At 41.8% G+C, this 20,513-nt stretch overlaps 1 protein-coding gene and 1 pseudogene across 2 annotated transcripts; both read left to right on the plus strand.

Moving 5' to 3' along the window:
- On the plus strand, positions 1-1,159 carry LOC102205183 (EF-hand calcium-binding domain-containing protein 1-like; annotated as a pseudogene).
- A 2,646-nt stretch (positions 1,160-3,805) lies between these two features.
- Positions 3,806-18,371, plus strand: smurf1 (SMAD specific E3 ubiquitin protein ligase 1). 2 transcript variants are annotated; one of them, XM_013913448.1, is made up of 18 exons: positions 3,806-4,083; positions 10,589-10,627; positions 11,143-11,251; positions 12,891-13,024; positions 13,137-13,202; positions 13,337-13,412; positions 13,650-13,861; positions 13,954-14,038; positions 15,219-15,365; positions 15,558-15,792; positions 15,916-16,019; positions 16,349-16,463; positions 16,545-16,723; positions 16,847-16,984; positions 17,099-17,219; positions 17,395-17,596; positions 17,880-17,964; positions 18,050-18,371. In XM_013913448.1, exons 1-18 carry the CDS (start codon positions 4,029-4,031, stop codon positions 18,147-18,149), a joined length of 2,202 nt encoding a protein of 733 aa, XP_013768902.1. In that variant the 5' UTR covers positions 3,806-4,028; the 3' UTR covers positions 18,150-18,371. The 2 variants fall into 2 exon arrangements, with proteins under 2 accessions (XP_013768902.1, XP_013768903.1); XM_013913449.1 differs by having other exon boundaries at positions 17,889-17,964.
- The last annotated feature ends 2,142 nt before the right edge of the window (positions 18,372-20,513 follow it).

Here is a 20,513-nt window from a genome sequence, read left to right on the forward strand (position 1 = left end):
ATGGTGGAGTCTGACAACTCTCGAAGAGCAGTGCACAGTCTGGACAGTGGGAGGTTCCTAAGTATACTGCACAGCATCTTTGGGCTGATTGATGACAGGATCACAGGTAGAGGTATTCAATTTACAGTTATTTATATTTATTTATAGTAAAATGTCGATAAAATGGTGGCAAGTAAACTAAATCTCCAAATCATCACTATCACCCTGTAAATACTCTCCAATTTGGCACAACCCACAATTCTTATTATACAATAGCCCTGTCCACTTTCCAATATGGGAGCACAAAGGAATCACTCACCTCCACCAGCTCTTTCAAAATGATGAAATCATATCCTTCAGTACATTTGTCCAGGAGAACAGAGTTGGGAATGAACAATATCTTCAATACAAACAATTAAAATCTATAATTAAATCCAAGACATGTTGTGAGTGTAACTGTCTGTCATTCAGTCTTCACTACATTTGACAAAGACAAAGACGGCGTTGTCGGCATGGAAGAGTGGATTGAGGGGACTGCCTGTTTTTCTTCGGTGCACCTTGGATGAAAAAATTTAATGTAATTCCTCAATCTTACTTTTTTTGCTTCTCTCACACCTTAACACATGTAGCTTATCTGCCTAAAACAAATTCCTATGTTTGGCATGGCTCAGATTGCTTCAGCATGTACGACTTGAATGGTGACAATGCCATCTCTAGAGAGGAGATGCTCAATTTTCTGAAGGAGAGGCTCATCAGACGGCCCAATGAGGACCCTGACGAAGGAATCAAAGACCTGGTGGAGATCATACTGAAAAAGATGGTGAGCTGTTTGCTGCACAGATAAAACTGTTTTCACGTGGTTTTCCAAAAAATAAAAATATTAAAAAAATTCTCAGGTCTGTAAATAATTTACCAGCTCTGCCAATGGTGCTTCCTCCCACAGGACTATGATCTTGATGCCAATGTGTCTTTTAAATATTTTGAAAAGGTTGTGAAAGATGAGAACCTATTCCTGGAATCTTTTGGACACTGCCTTCCTGATTTCAGGGTAATCTGTAATGAGAAGCTCTTTAAATTTCAGAAATTCAAAAATTCTCAATCTGACAGTTTGCTTTTCTTATTTTTTCAGAGAGTCGAGATGTTTGAAGGAAGTGTATTTCAGGAACAAATGGAAGAATAAAGAAATCGCATACCTGCATAATCAGCCTAAACATCTTTAATATTAATCTCAATGGCCGCAGTGCTGTGATGTAAAATTTGTTAAATAAAAAAAATGGATAGTTCTGGTAGTTTTGGCCCAATCAAAGGCTCATTATGACCAGAAACAGTAATGGAGGGCTCCTCAGCCTCTTCCATTTTGCCTTTAGGGTTCTCCCAAGTGTGTGGTCCAAAGGAGAAATCTGACTGCAGTGGTCTGATGTGCTGCTTGTCTCTATTTGAGAAGGTCTATTTGCACCTTGAATCCACTTCTCGCTGTGTCAGCACAGGTATTGTGTAAAGTCCCTATTTTATCCTCTGTCAGTAAAACCCTATGTTGACTTTTAGGTCCATAGTAATGATGTTCTTGGGGAGGTAATAGCAGAAGAGTAAAGTCTAAATAGCAGCTGATGTTTGAAGTTTCCCTTGTATTGTCATTTCCAGAGGTTTGTTTGCGTGTGAGGTTGTTGTCGTCTGACGTGGTAGTTTTTTCTGATGAAGAAGGCTCCTCTTGCGTGTCCTCTTTCTGTGTAAAAATCAACATCATTTAAAAAGATCCCAGTCAAATTAAAAGAAAAGTGCCAAAGGGAAATTGTGGAAATGTACAAAGAAACAATGAAAAGATGTAAAGTGACTAGTTGTGTGTGTGTGTGATTATCTTAGCTTAGGTTTGCTCGGACTAAGGTGGAACTAAGTTGTTGTTTATTGGAGTGGTGGATTTTGTGAAGCAAAATCTAACCTATAGATATAAAATTATACGGACTTAGCACATGTGCAGCACACCACCATAGAAACTTTTCTCACCCATGTGTCGCTTTGCTGAACTGAAACCAAATTATTCCGAAGGTTCTTCAGACTTTGCCAGTTATGCATAACGAACAGTTTCTGGAACTTTACAAAGTAGACCTCTGTGAACTCCTCAGCAGGATACTCATCCAGGGGCCTATACTCCTCTACAGCTCCATAGAGGGCAAACAGCTGAATCAAGTTATAACCCCAATTTCTGGGACCCCTTGAACCATCAGATAACGACTCTCTAGATTTATGGTGTACACCTGCAAATAATGCAACACTTCACTGCGGTACACTGGTGCGAAAATGTTTGTGTGAAAACTGTAAATAGTGGCTATATTTATCGTCCATATTGTACATTTTACAGTGGTGGCACATTTCTGTAGAGACATTTTGGACTGTTTAACCCTTCTGAAACTTTTGAATGTTTTCCCAAAGTTTTGGGGATCATCAAGATGAGCTGTGGTGGATGTGAGACGAGGCGTTTTGTTCTTTGCAGTCACCAGTGGTTTTCTCATTGGAACACTTCCATGGATGCCATTTATGTCCAGTCTCTTTCTTATTGTTTAATCATGAACTCTGACTGAGGCGAGTGAGGACTGCAGTTCGTTAATGTTGTTCTGGGTTCTTTGTGACCTCCTGGATGAGTCATCGATGCACTGAATGTTGGTAGGCCAGCCACTCCTGGTAAGGTTCACGACTGTTACAAGTTCTTTTCCAATTGTGGTTAATGGATCTCACTGTGGTTCACTGGAGTCCATAAAATCTGGAAGGGAGCAAATGCTTTTTTAACAACAATGTAAGTGACGTTCCCCTGTAGCAGGGGGCGTCTCACACCTTAAGATACCCTCTTTTGGTCATATATTTCTAAACAGAGGCATCTTCATATCTTAACTGATTTGACTGCTGGCCTGGCACACACAGACCACATCGATCGACTATGAGTTTGTCACACACTTGATGTTAGCTTGCTTGAAGTGTTGAACACGAAAAAGAAAACTATGTGAAAATTATGTTTAGCAATCAAATTCAATCCATAACTGTCACTTTTAAAAACGCAAAAAAATGCTTTTTACACCGCCCCTTGAAGCTAATATCCCTGAACAAGGTGAGATAGCCTAGCTAACAAAACACCTAGCAGTATCATTTCAGCAAAATGATTGAGTTTTGTTGAGTTGAACAATTTTTAGTTAAATGTTGGCCCGTTCTGTGTGTTGTTCTATTTTTGTTTTGTTTTTTTAACAAAATGAATGCTGTTGTAAATTAAATGGCCCAGGTGTGTAGTTGACACAGACCAAATATGAAGCTGATCTGATTAAATTCCTAGGAGTTCGCAAAAGTACAACGCCTGGAAATGGCAAAATCGGTGCCAAAATCTCACATTCAATTCAAAATGGTGGACTTCCTGTTGGGTTTGCGTTGATGGGCCCAATTACTTTTTTGTTCGTCTTGGTATGTTTCATTCATGTAGCTCAAACTATGTGGTCATAGGACTTTATTTAACAACGCATAGGTGGCGCTCTAGAGCCATTTTGCACCACGCATATGCGAAACTATTAAAATACCAATTTCTTTTTACCAGACCTGACACGTGTGCAACATTTCTTTATTTTTTCTCTGTTTTTAAGTATGTTAAAGCCCTCAAAAAGCCACTTGTTTTGTCTGAATAATAATAAACGTAGCAATTCCAGTAGGGTCTTCGTACTTTTAGTGCCCGGGCCCTAATTACTGAAATAAAAACCAAAACAGAATGTCTAAAGACTTGAAAGAATCTGATCACCACGGGCACGCCCACGCTTCCCGGAGCGAGCACGTACTGTACAGACACTGAGAACAATACGTCAGTACGTGCTTGAGCCTGCCCGAAAATGTTCTCCCGTGTTGTCGGATTTCGAAGGAGCGCAAGACTTTGCGGTGAAATAATACATTTTTATCCGTGAGAAAACCAAAAGCAAACCGCATGTGTGGAAACTGAAGTTATTCGCAGTTCCATTACTTGGTGAAACTGTGATTTTGGCTGGCTCGACAGGGAAGTTTGTGTGATCGTTTTTCCCGGAGTGATGTCGAATCCTGGGAGTCGGAGGAACGGGTCCAGCATCAAAATCCGACTGACAGGTAAAAGCGAGAGCGAAAGAAAGAGCTTACGGTGCACGTTTAAACCGGAACTCAGTGTTTGCTCGGTAACGTGTTGATTTTAGCAAACCCAACGAGACAACGCGAAGTGTCTTTGAGCCTCTCGAGTCTGCTGTTCGCCCAAACATCCGGTTTTTGTGTGGCAAACACCAGCCGAGTGCTAGCTTGTTAGCTTAGATGCTAAGTAAATTACCGAGAGGACAGCCGAGGAGCTGTTCACTGTCCTGTGCGTTTTTGCAGCTGAGACAGGCGACTAGTCCGCTAGTCGTGGTGAATGCCGACGCTTGAAAGCCACGCTCAGAAACTTTATCAACCACTAACAGTGGCTTCTTAGCCTGCTAGCTAATAGTAACATTGTGGTTAATGTTGACCGCTAGCGCTTGCTAGCTACACCCTTTTTGGGGGGTGCTGACCACCAGCCGAAACCTCCGCTTCAGCCGAATGCGGCGAGCTCTGTAACGCTGGGGAGAGAGCAAATGTCGAGCGGCAGCCTGTATGAAAATTGATCTCCCGCTAGATTTGACATCCTAGTCCGGATTACCAATGAGTATCGATTGGCATTTCGCTGCTGTGTCAGCTGTAGCTGCACAAATGTCGGACTCGTTGAACTTGTCCCCACTGAAGGAAGTGCAGCATGTTTGTTCTTCAGGGGTCATTTATTCAACCGAATTGAGATATTTTTTTTTTTTTTTCAGTTTGTGGGTCGGAGTCTGCCCTGTAGGTCATATAGAAGTTTCCTCCTCCGCTCCACATACAGTCACAGCTGGAACAAAGGTTCCTACTGTTGATAATGTAACCCCACTGGGCATCCAAGGGCCTCTATTCAAATGGAAATGACCCATCTGAGCCGCTGAGCAGACGCCTTGTCCCCCTGAGTCAAAACTGAGCCACGACACACACTAAAATTTGCTTTCCGTCAGACTAAATATTTCTTTGTGTGGTTTTCATGGAACATTGCAGCAGTGTACTGCAAAGGTATGATTGTGATGGATGTCTTTTAAAGCAAATGCCTGTCAGCACTGATGTGGTGAAGTGCTGTCTGAAAATGCGCCCCACATGCTGTTTACTTACTGACTCTTCCTCTCAGAGTGGATTTCAAGAAGGAAGGACGGGAATCAGACCAACGGATCTAGCACACTTCGTCACTTATCCCACTGTTTATACATTTCAGTTTGAGGTTATCTGCGCTTGACGTTATCACTGAGTCTCACTTAGCCACGTAGATCTGCAAAAGAACAGTTCATCGCTCCTTTTGTTTGAAATAATAACAAAGGACTGATGTCACTCTTGACATTCAAGAGTGACATCAGTGATCAAAATAGATTATGTCATTGTATCAACTGTAAGCGGGTATTTTATATACTACTAAGATTGGTAGATTAACTGATAACAAATCATTTTAATCAGAATCAGTTAAAACACTGCAGTCATCTGGGATTATAATAGATCGTGTCCTCTTATGATAAAGTTTACTGTAAGCGACTCTGGTAAAATAAGCTCTACAAGAAGTATGTTATCGTAAAGTGTTTCATCAGGTGAGTTAAAATGAAAGCAAGCAGAGAAGGTATGTGTGTGTAAACTTGTATGCAACCAGAGGTTATTGCCCCTGACTGTGCCCCGCCTCCACAGGTATGAGTGGAATTCTAATTGGGTAAGGAATGTGCAATGAGCCAATGGGAGTGCAATGCTGCCAGGCTGGCCAGCTCTGTTTAGTCTGCCAGAAAGAGTTGGTTGTTTCCCCCCCTTAACATCAGTATATCTGGAAAGCGTGCACGTGTGTGTGTGCAATAGGGACATAAGCATGTTTGACACTGGGTCAGATCTGAGAGACTTTGTTGTGTTTACAAGTGATTGTTGTGTCTTCCTGTGTTCGTTATCTTTTTCTTAAGCTTAAGTATTGCTTTGAATAACACGGAAGACCTAAGTAAGTGAAATACTTAATGAAAACAGGGGGAAAAAATGTAAACTATTTTGAAACTTGTGTAATGCGGTATAGACATTTGTTTAGGAAGCAAAAGGATACTGGTTGAATTCCAGCCAGAGACACACGAATCCCTGGGTTTGCATTAGGTTGGGCATCTGGCATAAAACTCTACCAAATCAACCTAGTGCATCCACCGCTTGTGAGAAGGGAACAGTCAGAAGTAGCTTCTGTATCGAAACCAATGTATAACCAAATTATTTATGTCATACACAGTGTTAAATATTTTGAAAAAAAGTACCAAGTGTTTGATCATACGCTAATTTTGTGAGTTTTGATACCAAAAACTTGCAACTGCAGTAATATTTTTAAAAATAAATAAATAAAATAACTAGCTGTAGTGTATCTCTGGTTTTTGAGCTTGTGAAACATAACATTTGAATGCAAAAATATGGTCAAGGCAAGATGCAGAACATAAGTAGGTCAAAAATGGTGGAGAAAAGGGTGTTTTTGTTTGTAAGTGAATGGTGTTTTATTGTGGAAAATGCCATGAAAAGAATTAAAGAATCAGTCATTTAGTAGGATAAAGTTAGTGGACGCAACACGTGCCGCTCAGGTTTTGGTGCCAGTCAGTCGGATTGAGTGCTTAACTTGCCTGAGCTGCAATACAGGGCAGCATCAGGACAAGAGGTTACTTGAGCGGGAAGGGGTGAAGGAGCTGAAAAGAGGAGGACAGAAGTGCGAGGGAATGAGGAACAATCAAAGAAAAGGAGAAAAAAAGCAGTGAAATAAAAATGAGTGTTTGTGTGATGGATACAACAGAGGAGAGAAGGGGGGAGTCAGATTCATGCTTACTTAGGAAGCAGCATAAGCATTTCTAATCCCTTCACTTACTAAGCTTGCAGTATGTGCAGAAACACATTTACAGAAAAGCATGCAAAACAGGATGTAGAAACATGGATGAAGAGGTTAAAGAGCCTCAGCGTCCACTTATTCTTCATTACAGAACCATTGTCTGGGTTAGATGTGCAAGCCCTTCTGTTGTCCTGCGTCTGTGTACTGCAGGCTACTTGTTATTAAGCAGGTGTGATATTTGCTCACATGTCCACCAACCACTGCTTTGTTTTTGTTGCCGAAAGAAGGAGGTCATACAGGAAATGACATCATCATAAGCTCACGAGTTGTTCTGCTTGTAAGGCTGCGGGCACTTGCTGAGACAAGAAAGTCTAGACCGCTCGAAGTTTGTCAGCATTCATCATGTTTTTTGACTCGAGCTGTGATCAAAGTGCAAAGAGATTGCACTACCTTGGCTTCGTTACCGGAGCACTCGGCCATTAATGGTGATTTAGGAAGCTTTAATTAGGCGCTGCAGTTGTGCATTTCTGGTCATTATCCAAAGAATATCTGGTGTCAAAGAGGTGTAGAGCAAGTTTACTAACGTCTGTAGGAGATGGTTGATGTGATTTTTTAAATTCCTTATGTAGCTGACTGACTGGTGCAAAAGAGGCTCACTTTTTCTTCACCTCTCTCAAACTGTTTCTGCTTGTCCCATCAAGATTGGATGAATAGAACCCCCGCCATCACTACCATACTGACTGTCTAGCTTTTTCATACTTTTTTTTTTTTTTTAAACAGAAAGGCAGTAAATGCAAATAAAAAGAAAGGGAAATGACAGTGGGGAAAGAAACTGAGAACCAGCTGAGCTGTTAGGCTGTAAGCTCTGTGTGTTTTTTACCAGCCATGACCTTCGCAGAATGAGGAATTTCCTGAGATGCTGAGAAAGGTCCTGTCACACATTCAGGGCCACAGAAGAGCAAGTCAGAAAACACATTGTGGGAAGAATTGGTGAATAGCACAGCAGGGACAGCGACAGAGGCTTCCTTTACTTCCAGTCTGAAATAGGTGGCAGACTTTAGAAACTCGATTCCCTCCCTTTCCTCACACACTGCGTTTCTTTCATTACGTCTGTAGAAAAGATGAAGTCTCAGTGTGGAATGTGTGAGTCAGGAGGAAAGGATTGGAAGAGGTTGACAGGGAACAGGGAAGGATATCCTGAAGCCATTCTCCATTGGTTAATCACAGGAAATGGACTAGGCAACACCAGACACGTACGTGCCACTCTGGTCATCACATCCTAAACCACTGACTGCCTGACTAACTTCCTAGATAGCCGTCTGGGCCAAACCGAATCAAAAGGCAGTTTAGGTGTGTGGCAGATCAGTTAAGATCTAAGGTTGTTTTCCCCTGACGGTACCAGCAGTACTTAACTCTGAAATGTTCCCAGTGTCTCACCAGCATTGTTCAGTTAGTGTAGATTGCATGGAGGACTTTTGAGATTATCTTTATTAATATGCAGAATACTTTTTTTTAATCAGCTTCTAAAGAATTAATTACACTGATCTAGTCCAGTGCCTGGGGTAATAAATGAAAATATTGCTTTATCAGGTCAGCAGCGTGAAGCTCAAAGATTAAATCTATTAATGGACACAAAACAAGAAAAGCACCAAATCTACATGTTGAGGAACGCAAATATTTGGTCATTTGGGTAAAAAAAGAAGGGCAAATAATTAAGGGATCATCAAAGTAGACTAAGTGCAGAGTCAGCTTATTTCAACTTGCCATGAAAGGTAATTTAAAGTTGCGGTAGATGTGTAATGAAGGCCACAAAACCCCTCAGATGTGTGGGATGACTCTCCTACCCACTTCATGCACCCATTGCTCCCCTGCCAAGCTCCATGCAGGTGATTGATTGGGTTACACATTCTAACTCAGATCTGATTTTGACCCCCCCACCCCACCCCAATTCATTTTAATATGAAAATGAACAACAGAGAGATGAAGCCACATTATTTTTCTAAGGTTCTGTCAGGCTGTCTTGTTTTTGGCCACAGAGCAGGCCGTTTATCTTAATTACGTGTCATGTCAAACAGTTTGAGCTGAAACTAGCACAAGAACTCATAAATACCTTCTGGCGACCTTTATGTTGGTCCATAGTGGTGTGTATTTTTAATATTTAAAGAATAATCAAAAAATAAATAAATCGCTGACATTGCAGTCCAGCTCAAGAAATGTGCTGTTCATGTTAGATTTTGCATTTACTTCCTTAAAATATCAGTGTGACTGTGAATCACTAGACTCACACTGACATTCTGCAGTAACACTGGAGTAAATGTGCAACACGACACCAACGGAAATCATACTTTATCCACACATAACCTATATGTTGTCAATAACCCAGTACAGTGGCTTAACTGTGGGTTTTTTTCTGCATTGACAGCAGAGGCTAGAGGCATTGGGACAGCTGTGTTTGCCTGCACGTAGTCACTTTCACTCAAGCTGTTAGTTGTTAGTTGTAGCTGTTAGTTAGTGCAGCTTTAGTGATTTCCACTCTTCAGTGCCTTCCAAAGCAAACGATTACTAATTATGGCAGAAAGTGCTGTTTGTGCATTTGTGCTGTTGCCCACGTAGTCATGACATGGAGTGTGTGGATTCTTCTTTTCCTAAAAGCTAATGTTAAAAATGACTAAAACTAAGTTTAGATCTGCCGTCGTCTGTGACGGGAAGAGAAGCCAGAAATACTACAGTGTCTTCTGGACGCTGATGGTGACTAAATGAAGCTAGCCCAATACATTCTTCTTTTTTTAACCTTTAGAAATGTTAGCGCACCGGAAGAAGATGATAATCTAATCTTAAGCATACTGACTGTTATGACACGCTGAAATAAGAGATGAAACATCAGGACAGTTAACTAAAAAAAGCGGAACTTTGAAGGTCCTTTTTAATGCACAGTGATCAGCTGATCTTTACAGATAAGTGTGTCGAACAGCAAACACAAAGCTCACATGCAGTCAGAACAAAAACCTTACTGTTTCTTTACAAAGCAGAGCTCACAGGTATACACCCTACACTTTACTTACCAGCCCAAATAAAAACACTGCATATAAATTTGACAAAGGCCCGGTGGACTTGAAGTGTAAACATTATCCGTGTTGATTACAGCTTACCTTTTGAATTGCATTGCATCAGCTGTGAAAACCAACATGCAGCTTGTTTTTGTTCTGCCCTGAAACAAACACTTGAGTGTATTTCTAAAAAAAAAGAAGAAGAAGAAGAAAGAAATAGCTGTAAAGTTGTTGCTCTCTTGTGTTTTCAGTGTTAGAGGAGAGCTAGCCTAGGGTGTCATATGCCAGCTGTCTGGGGAAACAAATAACCAGACTTTGTGTACACCCACGTACATGATAAACAACAGTTTGCACACACTTACAAATTCTCAGTCTTGGTCAGATTGAGCTCTGCTCTCTGACTCTACAAAGATGGTGTGGGTATAGAAAGTGGTCTCCTGCTTTATCCGTGGGTGGTCTTTCAGCGTGTGTCTGTCTTTGTGCGTTTTGCCTGACACTAGCCTGTACTTCTCTGTCCGTGTCATATCCACTTTCATGACCGTCCTCTGGCATTCATACATTTATCCTGACCCACATTCTTTCCCCTCAGATGCGTCCTCTGTGTCAGCCTACGTGCTGTGATATTACATATATTTGTGTAATTTTTTTCTCCTTTCTCTTGCAGTATTATGTGCCAAGAACCTCGCAAAGAAAGACTTCTTTCGTAAGTACTCTGATTGTGATCTTTTTCACATGCATATTTCTGGCATTATAAAGAGCCCGTGTGACATAGGAGCGACTGTGAAAACAGAGTGCCATTGATGTTGCTCATTTGCTGTTCTGAGGGATAACTGTTGACCTGTGGTAGCGCTGGAATACAACAATGACCCTGACTGTCACCCCACAATCAGGGGTTTGTTTAAGGCTGCAAAGCTTCTCCGAGTGTGCCCAGTTTTGTTCTTGGTCAGAATTTGTTAAAGGCTGCCTGGATTAGAGTCTTCATTTCCTGTCAGATTAGATGGTGAATCTCAAGTACTGTTAATAAGAATGGCAAACAAACTGAATTTCCTGTTTGTTTTTAAACTGCAGGCCAGTATGAGTCTAGATACAAATACAACAACTCCATTTATGTTAAATGTTTTATCATGGAGATCATGTTTATGAGAAGCACCTAAGCCACTTTGGATTTTGAGAGACTTTATGGGCAACAGATTTTTAATTACAAGTTTTTGTGTGCAGGTCTGCCAGATCCTTTTGCCAAAGTCGTGGTGGACGGATCAGGTCAATGCCACTCTACAGACACAGTAAAGAGCACACTGGACCCCAAATGGAATCAGCACTATGACCTGTGAGTCTCGTCCACAGCTCTAAAAACAAATCTACTATGCGTTTGCAGTAAAGTAATTTCTGCTTAGGTATAGATATTTAAAATGAATTATAATTAGTTTAACATAGCCATCCATCCATTTTCTACCACTTGTCTGTGTTCAGGTCACGGAGGCAGCAGTCCTCTGTCGTGCGTTTTAAACAGAATAAAATAAAACAACAGTTTTTGACTTCTTGTCTTATATCAGCACAGATGTGCTGGTGTTGTCTGAGTGGCGACACCTATCATTCATGAAAAGACATTAGCGGCTGCCTGTGCCTTATCACAGGGCATGAGTAGAAGTGACTTTTAAAGACATTACCGGCAGCACACAAAGCAATAAACGCACCAGGTATACTGGGGACTCAAACAGAGAGACCCAGGCTCCCCTTGCCCCAGCCACCTCTTCCCAGTCACCACCAGGCGACACTGAGTTATTCCCAAGCCAGCAGGTTGGACCCAGCAGGTTCTGGGTCTAACCTGAGGCCTGGTGTCCAGGAGGCATCCTTTTCAGATGCCCGAACCATTTCTTTCGATGTGGAGTAGCAGTGGCGCTATTCTGAATCCCTCTCAAACGACTCAACTCCTCACCCTGTCTCTAAAGCCTGCATTATGCTCTGTTGGGGACACGGACTGCTGGAGACCCTACAGCCAAATATTCATTCCTGTTATACTTCTTTGAAGTACGCTGCCTTGATGGGATGCGTCATTGGTGGATTGTAATGTAAATTCTCTGAAGATGAATCTGTGCGGTTACAAAAAACAGGCAGGTACGTGGATGCCTGAGCTGACCCTCACACTGACTGTCTGATGATGAGTTTGACGTCACTGGGACCCAAACAGACCCTAGCAAACTCACAGACACAGAAAGTATGAAATCTGTTTAAGTGAGAGGCTAGCCACCCTTCGAAGGAAACTAATTTCTGCTACTGGTGTCCGCCACCTCATTCCTTCGGTCACTACCAAGAGCTCATGACCACAGGTGAAGGTAGGAGCATAGGTCAACCAGTTAATCAACAGGTTCAGTTTTAAGCTCAGCTCTCTTCATCACCACAGATCAGTACAGCATCTGCCCCCAATCCCCGCGTCAGTCTCACAGCTCTGGCTCTCTTCCACAGCATATCCTTTATCCTGTCTTCCTTCTCTCACCTCAACCGGTCGCAGCAGATGGCCGTCCCTCCCTGAGCCTGGTTCTGCTGCAGGTCTCTTCCTGTTAAAAGGGAGTTTTTGCTTCCCACTGTTGCCAAAGTGCTTGCTCATAGGGGGTCATGTGATTGTTGGGTTTTTCTCTGTATGTAATATCATAGGGTCTACCTTGCAATTTAAAGCACCTTGAGGCAACTGTTCTAGTGATTTGGAGCTGTATAAATAAAATTGAATTGAACTTGTGAAGACCTGAAGACACTTAAACTCCTCCACTTTTGGCAGCAACTCATCTATTCTTTGTCATTTTAATTGATTTTCAGTTATATGTAAATGTAACAACTCATTAAAGATGCAGAAGATCTACAGATGTTGATTGTTTCATTCATTCAGATCTTTGACCTTTAAAATGGCTCGCCTTCATAAAAAGCTGGATTAAAGAGACCTGTTGCACTTGTCACTTGTTTTGTTTTTTTAGCTACATTGGTAAAACAGACTCCATCACCATCAGTATATGGAACCACAAGAAGATCCATAAACGACAGGGGGCAGGTTTTCTGGGCTGCATACGACTGCTTTCTAATGCCATCAGCAGGCTAAAAGACACAGGATGTAAGACCGTCGTCTTTATCTACTGCTCTGATTTTAAATACACACATCTTCACACCATTTATTTAGTGCTGCTCTGTCAAGAAAATAAAAATGTATTTGCTTCCTGTTTCAGACCAGCGTCTAGATCTATGTAAGCTAAACCCCTCTGACAGTGATGCAGTGCGGGGGCAGATTGTAGGTAAGGCTGGACAGCGATGGAGCGTATGTACAGATTAGTCATATTGTTGCTTTTCTTTCACTGTGTGCATTTTCTGCACTCCCCCCTCTAACACGGCGTCAACTCTCTGACCTGTCCGTCCTCCTTGTTTACAGTGAGCCTGCAAACACGAGACCGCATTGGCAGCGGAGGCCCTGTTGTGGACTGTAGAGGACTGTTAGAAAATGATGGGTGAGTGTCACCAGATGTTAACCCTGCTAATATCACACCCTAACTTTTAAATACAAGACTGTTGTTTGGATCTCATGTGATGTTACACAACAACCTGTTTTAGGTCAGAGGATTATTTTAGTTCTATTTGTTAAGTATTTGTCCCTCCTGCTGTCTTTGTTGCGCTGAGTTTGAAATAAAAAGCAGTTGACCCGTCATGTGATTCCAGTGTGTTTTTCTTTGTGCGTTTGTGTGTAGGCCTGTGTTTGAGGGGTGTTTCAGTGAAGAACCGCTGCCCTACTCCGACTCCACCGGTGCCGCGGGAGGCGGGAACTGTCGGCTCGACTCTCCCAGTCAGGAGAGCCGTCTTCAGACCCAGCGAATCAGAGGGCAGGACTCCAGAGGTCATGGCCACACCCCTCAGAACAGACCGCATGGACACCAACCGCCTGACCTGCCAGAGGGATACGGTCAGTGATGAACTCCTGTTGTGGCTATAGATATTTGTTTAACCTAAACCTCACATAGTCCATTTAATGGCTTTCTTTTCTTGTTAAAACAGAGCAGCGAACAACAGTGCAGGGCCAGGTGTACTTCCTCCACACACAGACAGGCGTCAGCACCTGGCATGACCCCCGGATACCACGGTATGACTATGCTGCACTTCATTTAGTCCAAGCATAACTGGAAAAGAGGTGAAAGCCTACAAAGAGACTTAGCCACTGCATCTGCAGACTTAACACTCCCTTAAAGTACTCTACTCTCAGGGTTATACTCAGGATTGTATAAAAATTTTCTAAAGGCTTAACAAGAAAAGTCTGTTTCTGTAAGTGAGTGCATTCACATGTAGGTTTACATGTAATTTAAACTTTTCTTTGCATGTTGAGAGGGAGGTCTTCCTTCCTACTTTTGCTGAGTGCATGCTCATAGAGGACCATCGGATAGTTGGGATTATAACTCTATTCTAAACTAGAGTGATATGGTTGACTTGTCCATACACTAAAATTAATGTTTTAAGCATTTGATTTATACACTCAGGCTAACATTTTAGGCCTTATCTACATCTTATATCATACTTCATCTACAAGTTATACTTTGTGTAGATACATCTTGTTTTATGATCTCATAATTTGTGCTAATGGGTGACTGTGACAGTTTTACACCACTTACAATTCTTAATTAGTAAGATTTATGGATGGTTTTGACAGTACGAACTACCCCCGGTCATAAAAATGTCAGCAATATTAATTACTGCTAACTATAAATCTGTCATAACAGCCCATTACTTCTGACCCTATATGCTGACCTTAATCATAAACATGTCCAAATGACTGTGTTTTAAAGTTTATGATTCAAGGGTTATGTAAAGAGGGCCAAAAAATGATGAAATTCAAGTGTTTTGTTTCACACTGAGGAAAATTTCAAAATCTGTTATGGTGAGGTACTGATCACAGTAAACATGTACAAGCATTTCTTCAACAAATGTTTTGGTTTTAATAAGGTTCTCAAAGTTTGCAGCCCAAAGAGGTTCAACAGTTTCTTCAAATTTGTGACCCGACACTAAATACACAGTTCGACCCTGTAATGAGCAGCGATATCTAAAAGAAGTGCACAAACACTTTGCTCCATGTGTCTTTAGAGCATGCCCGCTGTCTTTCTTATGCTCTTATTCAGCAGCAGATAAATAAAATAACTCTTAGTAGCTTTTCATGGGCCTTTGGGGTCCAAGTTTAGTTCAGTATGAGGATTATACTACTTAGTATGCATGTTCAGAACAGGTGGAAATGTGGTGCTCTGTCTCACTGTGTTTATCTGTTACTGGTGCAGGGATTTGGCCAGCGTGAGCTGTGAGGAACTCGGGCCTTTACCTGTAGGCTGGGAGGTCCGAAGCACCGTGTCTGGCCGGATCTACTTTGTGGACCACAACAACCGAACCACACAGTTCACAGACCCACGCCTACACAACATTATCAGGTAAAGCATGGACCAATCTAATCTGCCACCGACCTACTAACGCTGCTGACTGGTGTGATATACAGAAACATGAGCTTATGGTAGATTTCACTGCTTATGCTGAATGGGGCTGTGTGTAATCCTGTGCGTATCGTTCTTCCACAACCTTATATTTCCCTTCTGTTCTCCTCCTCTACTTCTTCCCACCTCCAGTCAGCAATCACAAGTGAAGGAATCTTCCCAGGCCCCCCAGATGGATGTGGGGGGTGAGGAGGGGGGCGGTGGAGGAGTAAGTGGCGGCGGCGGAGGAGGAGGGGATGGAGATGTGGCAGCGCGATACGAAAGAGATTTGGTGCACAAATTAAAGCTGCTCCGCCACGAGCTGTCGCTGCAGCAGCCTCAAGCGGGACACTGTCGTATAGAGGTGTCCCGAGAGGAGATCTTTGAGGTGAGTGCAGGTGGAAGCAGAGGAAACACAGAAGCACTGGCTGTGAATATTAAATAACCGATTAACAAAAGAAAACTGATCTAAACCTGATAGCCTGTAATTAAAGCTGTGTGCGTTATACAGGAGTCATACCGGCAGATAATGAAGATGAGGCCCAAAGACTTGAAGAAACGGCTAATGGTGAAGTTCAGGGGAGAGGAAGGACTCGATTATGGTGGAGTGGCCAGGTAATTTGCTGCACGGTGCTTTTATCATCCTATCGTCCAAGTACCAGTGCTAAGTACACGGTGACAGCTCTTTTAATGCCTGCGCTTAAATGTTAAATGTTACTGCAGTGTTTCCCACCGAGAATTTACAGGTAGTAAGGGGTAGTCTGACATACAGCTGTGAACTTAATTACTATATAATTTATAAATTTACCCCATGTTTTGAAAAAGTGCTACATCAACTGCTTGTACAAAAGACTGGATACAAAGACAGGATCTTGTATTTGATTGTTTTCACTAAAGTCTTGGTGCTACTTCATCTTTGTGATCATTGTGGTGTCTGTCTGCAGGGAGTGGTTGTACCTGCTGTGTCACGAGATGTTAAACCCCTATTACGGCCTGTTCCAGTACTCCACAGACAATATCTACACACTACAGATCAACCCAGACTCCTCCATCAATCCTGTGAGTACACACAAGTAAACCCACATAACGAACAATGCTAATAAGTCCCGACGCTGTGTCTCACACTGTCTTTCTTTTAAGGACCACCTGTCATATTTCCACTTTGTGGGTCGTGTGATGGGCCTGGCAGTTTTTCACGGTCACTACATCAACGGGAGCTTCACGTTGCCCTTTTACAAACAGCTGCTGGGCAAACCCATCCAACTCAACGACCTGGAGACCACCGACCCCGAGTTGCACAAGAGCCTCGTCTGGATATTGTGAGCAAAAGCACCAATAAATGAATCCTCTCAGCCTGGCACAGGCAGACTGCTTAGTTTGTGTCCTGCGTGCTTGTCTACATAGTTTCCATTTCAGCTTTTACTTTGATGTGTTGTGTGCAGGGAGAATGACATCACTTCAGTACTTGATCACACGTTCTGTGTAGAGCACAATGCCTTTGGGAAGTTCTCACAACATGAACTCAAGCCTAATGGTCGTAATGTCCCCGTCACTGAGGAGAACAAGAAGGAATATGTAAGGTAAATAACTCCACAGTAGTACTCTAAACTCTGTGTCGGATACAGAGTGTAAACATTACTTGCAAACGTCTGCCAGACGTTTACTTATTTATTTATTTTTTTTATTCATTTCAGACTTTATGTGAACTGGAGGTTTATGCGTGGAATTGAAGCCCAGTTTCTGGCTCTGCAGAAGGGGTTCAGTGAGCTCATCCCACAGCACCTCCTCAAACCCTTCGACCATAAAGAACTTGAGGTACGCGTTTGATACGTCAACAATATAGTAGTACTTATTAAATATTTATATGACTTTTACCATATCTGCATGTTGGATTGGTAGTTTTGATTAAATTTCTTCTTCTAATCTGTTATCTAATTCATTATATCCATCTCAAACCCCTACCCACCACCCCGTCTCTAAATCTCTTCAGTTGATCATTGGTGGACTAGGAAAAATAGACCTTGCAGACTGGAAGACTAACACCCGTCTGAAACACTGCACAAGTGAAAGCAATGTGGTGCGGTGGTTCTGGCAAGCAGTGGAGGCTTTCAGTGAGGAGAGGAGAGGACGCCTTCTGCAGTTTGTCACAGGCTCCACCAGGGTCCCCCTACAGGGATTCAAAGCGCTGCAGGGTGGGTCATGCACTGGTACAAACACAACATACACCTTTTGGTTACACTTTGCTTCTGGTATTCCTTTGATGGTAACATTTAGTTCACTTTTTCAACACATAACTCATATACAAGGCCTTTAAATGCAAACTTTTTAACCCAAATTAGAACAACATTAGCTTCATGTGAGAATGGTTAGATGCATGTTTCAATCTGAAACCCATTAAAGAGTGTTGAGAGCTTTTTCTATTTAAAGTCTTTTCTGTGTACCAGAGCAGTGATAACTAGAATGTATGTGTGTAAGGCTCTACAGGTTCTGCAGGACCAAGACTCTTCACCATCCATTTGATAGATGCTAACACAGAAAACTTGCCCAAGGCTCACACGTGGTAAGAACAGATTTCACTTAGTGTGTCTATATTTGTGTCAATTATTTTTTTGTTAGTGAAGTAATTCACTCTTTTCTGCCTCCAGTTTCAACAGGATAGACATCCCTCCCTATGAGTCTTACGAGAAGCTTTACGAGAAACTGCTGACTGCTGTGGAGGAGACCTGCGGCTTTGCTGTGGAGTGATGAATCTGCGCACACTTAGCCCTTGCACGTGCACACAGACTATGTGACATTTTACATATATGCACACACACACAAACCGAATATCAAGTATACACCAAGTATACAGAGCAGCCAAGCATCACAAGAACACACTCACTCTCCTGCGACACCTTCACCTCCCGAATCTGTTGGAGGTTAAAGGAGGAAGCACAGCGGGAGGAGAACATTTAAAAAAAAAAAAAAGGACTAAAAATTTTTTCAAGTGTTTTGAAGAAGCATTTTTATCCTTCTGTTTTAACAAGCTATGATGTCATCCTTCAGAATGTTTAACCACCGCAGCGAAGTCTCGGGACGGATTCAGCCAATCGGATACGAAGCCGGGAACATAGAAATCAGATTTGTGAAGAAGACGACAAAACAAAAAAAAGGAAAAAAAGACAGAGCCTGTTTGTCTTTCTGCCTGACGAGTCGATTGATTGACTAGTATTCATGCTTCGTGTTTAACCACTGTCGTGTCTCAGAATGAGCGCATGTATGTACACGTGTTTGTCTGGGTGTGTGTGCATGTGAGAGAGTGCAGATCTATGTGTCTGCGTGTTTTTGCGTTTGTGTCAGGCATGACACTCGGTTACGCTGTAAAAATGATCAAATGAGCCTGCTCCTCTTTTTCTCTTTTTTTTTTTTTTATCTTAATTCCTTTGTTTGTGTCTGCGACCACTCTGATCCACTCTATTTTATTATTTATTACTAAGTGATTACTGACCAAGCTGCTATATGCTCTGCGTGGAGCCCACACTAATGTCCTCATCACCCCCTCCCCCATAGTTGAAGGGTCAATTCACATGCAAGTAACCCACAAAGTGGGTTCTATTGAATTTTGTTACATTTTTTTAACATTCGTATTACTGCAGAGAAATACTCCTTGTCATTGTATGAAACCTGCTAGTGTTTTTGGTGTTTTAAATGCCCTGTTACATCTGTTAAAAATGAAATCAAAGTGGCTTTCCCAAGCCTTGATTTAAAAAAATCCAAACCCAACGAAGGTAAGGAAAAGGCAACCGGAATTGGTTTTTGGTTTTTTTAAACCGAGGATTGAAAGAACGTGTTTCTGGAATTCTGTATAGTTACATCTCCTAAGCCTTTTATACAAGTTTTAGCCCTCATTTTACCTGCTTTTTTTTTTTTTGTGGCCCTGATCCCCGCCCCTTTTTCTCTCCATAGCCTGAATGTTGGCAAGAAGTCATCGTCAAGACCATGAATGAGTTTCTTAGCAGTCATTAATGCTCCAAATTGAACGAAATCAGAAGCTTAGAAGTTGAGCAAGCAACATAGAAAGTTCTGTTTTAAATTGAAGACTGTTAATAAGCAGGACCATTTCAGTCTGTATTATCAAGGGTATGAGTTCACTGTGTAATGGATGCAGAAGTATTGTAACTTACTATGTACTAAACATTTATGAAAATTGCGTTGTAAATAAGATTATATTAAAAGAAATTACATTGAAAATACATTGCTTGTGTCTTGTGTCTCTATGTCGACACTTATGGGTCTAATTAAACCAAACACATTTATTATATGTATTCTTAAGCAGGTTTCCATCACTTCAAACATTAACATTAATGAGAGCATGTAAGCAAAAGAGACCTGCTTTGCTCTTGGACTTTGCATGAATCACACAAATCGATTCAAAATGATTAATATTTGCAGTAAAGTTTAAGTATTTGGACATTTTTGCCTCTGTACACTACCACAGTGGATTTTAAAGAAACTGTGATTGAAGTGCACACTTTCAGTTTGAATTCAATGGGTTTAACAACTGTTTAGGAATTCGGGCCATTTTTATGCACAGTGCCCCCATTTACAGAGGCTCTGAAGTAATTGGGCAATTGACTGACAAACAGTTTCACAGTCTGGTGAGGCCTGTTCCAATGGTATTCCATAACAGCCGAAGCACAGAAAGTATCAGGAGTTGAGTCCAAGTGTTGGATTTTGTAGCTGTTTACTGGATTTTTCAAAATGAGAGCCAAACAAATGTTGATGCAAATTAAGGAGACCTTCATTAGACTGCAAAAATAAAACCGCAGAGAGAGAGCGCAAATCAACAATCTGGTTCATTTGTAAAAGACAGAATGTCCTGACCTGCTCAACAACTCAGTAGGTAACTCCCAAGGTTAAGAAAAGCAGATTACCTCTTCCAGGGTGCTCTCGACATGTAACAAACCTGAGACACCCTGGAAGAGGTAGGCATATCATTATCAAAGTCTACAATCAAGAAACACCTTCATGAATGAAATTTCAAAACAAGGTGCAAACTGTTATTCATGAATAAGGCCAGATTAGACTTTGCAAGAAAACATCTAAAAGAGCCTTTGCATCTCTGTAAAA

This window comes from Pundamilia nyererei, unplaced genomic scaffold (assembly GCF_000239375.1).
Source record: "Pundamilia nyererei isolate P.nyererei 1_Seehausen unplaced genomic scaffold, PunNye1.0 scaffold00132, whole genome shotgun sequence".
Taxonomy (NCBI): domain Eukaryota; kingdom Metazoa; phylum Chordata; class Actinopteri; order Cichliformes; family Cichlidae; genus Pundamilia; species Pundamilia nyererei.

What these genes read in the sequence shown, in the direction of transcription:
- smurf1 (XM_013913448.1), top strand. Translation starts at nt 4,029, where the DNA reads ATGTCGAATCCTGGGAGTCGGAGGAACGGGTCCAGCATCAAAATCCGA. An exon ending in GGGATTCAAAGCGCTGCAGG is followed by an intron (nt 17,597 to 17,879) that starts GTGGGTCATGCA and finishes TATGTGTGTAAG; the next exon opens with GCTCTACAGGTTCTGCAGGA. An exon ending in TTGCCCAAGGCTCACACGTG is followed by an intron (nt 17,965 to 18,049) that starts GTAAGAACAGAT and finishes TTCTGCCTCCAG; the next exon opens with TTTCAACAGGATAGACATCC.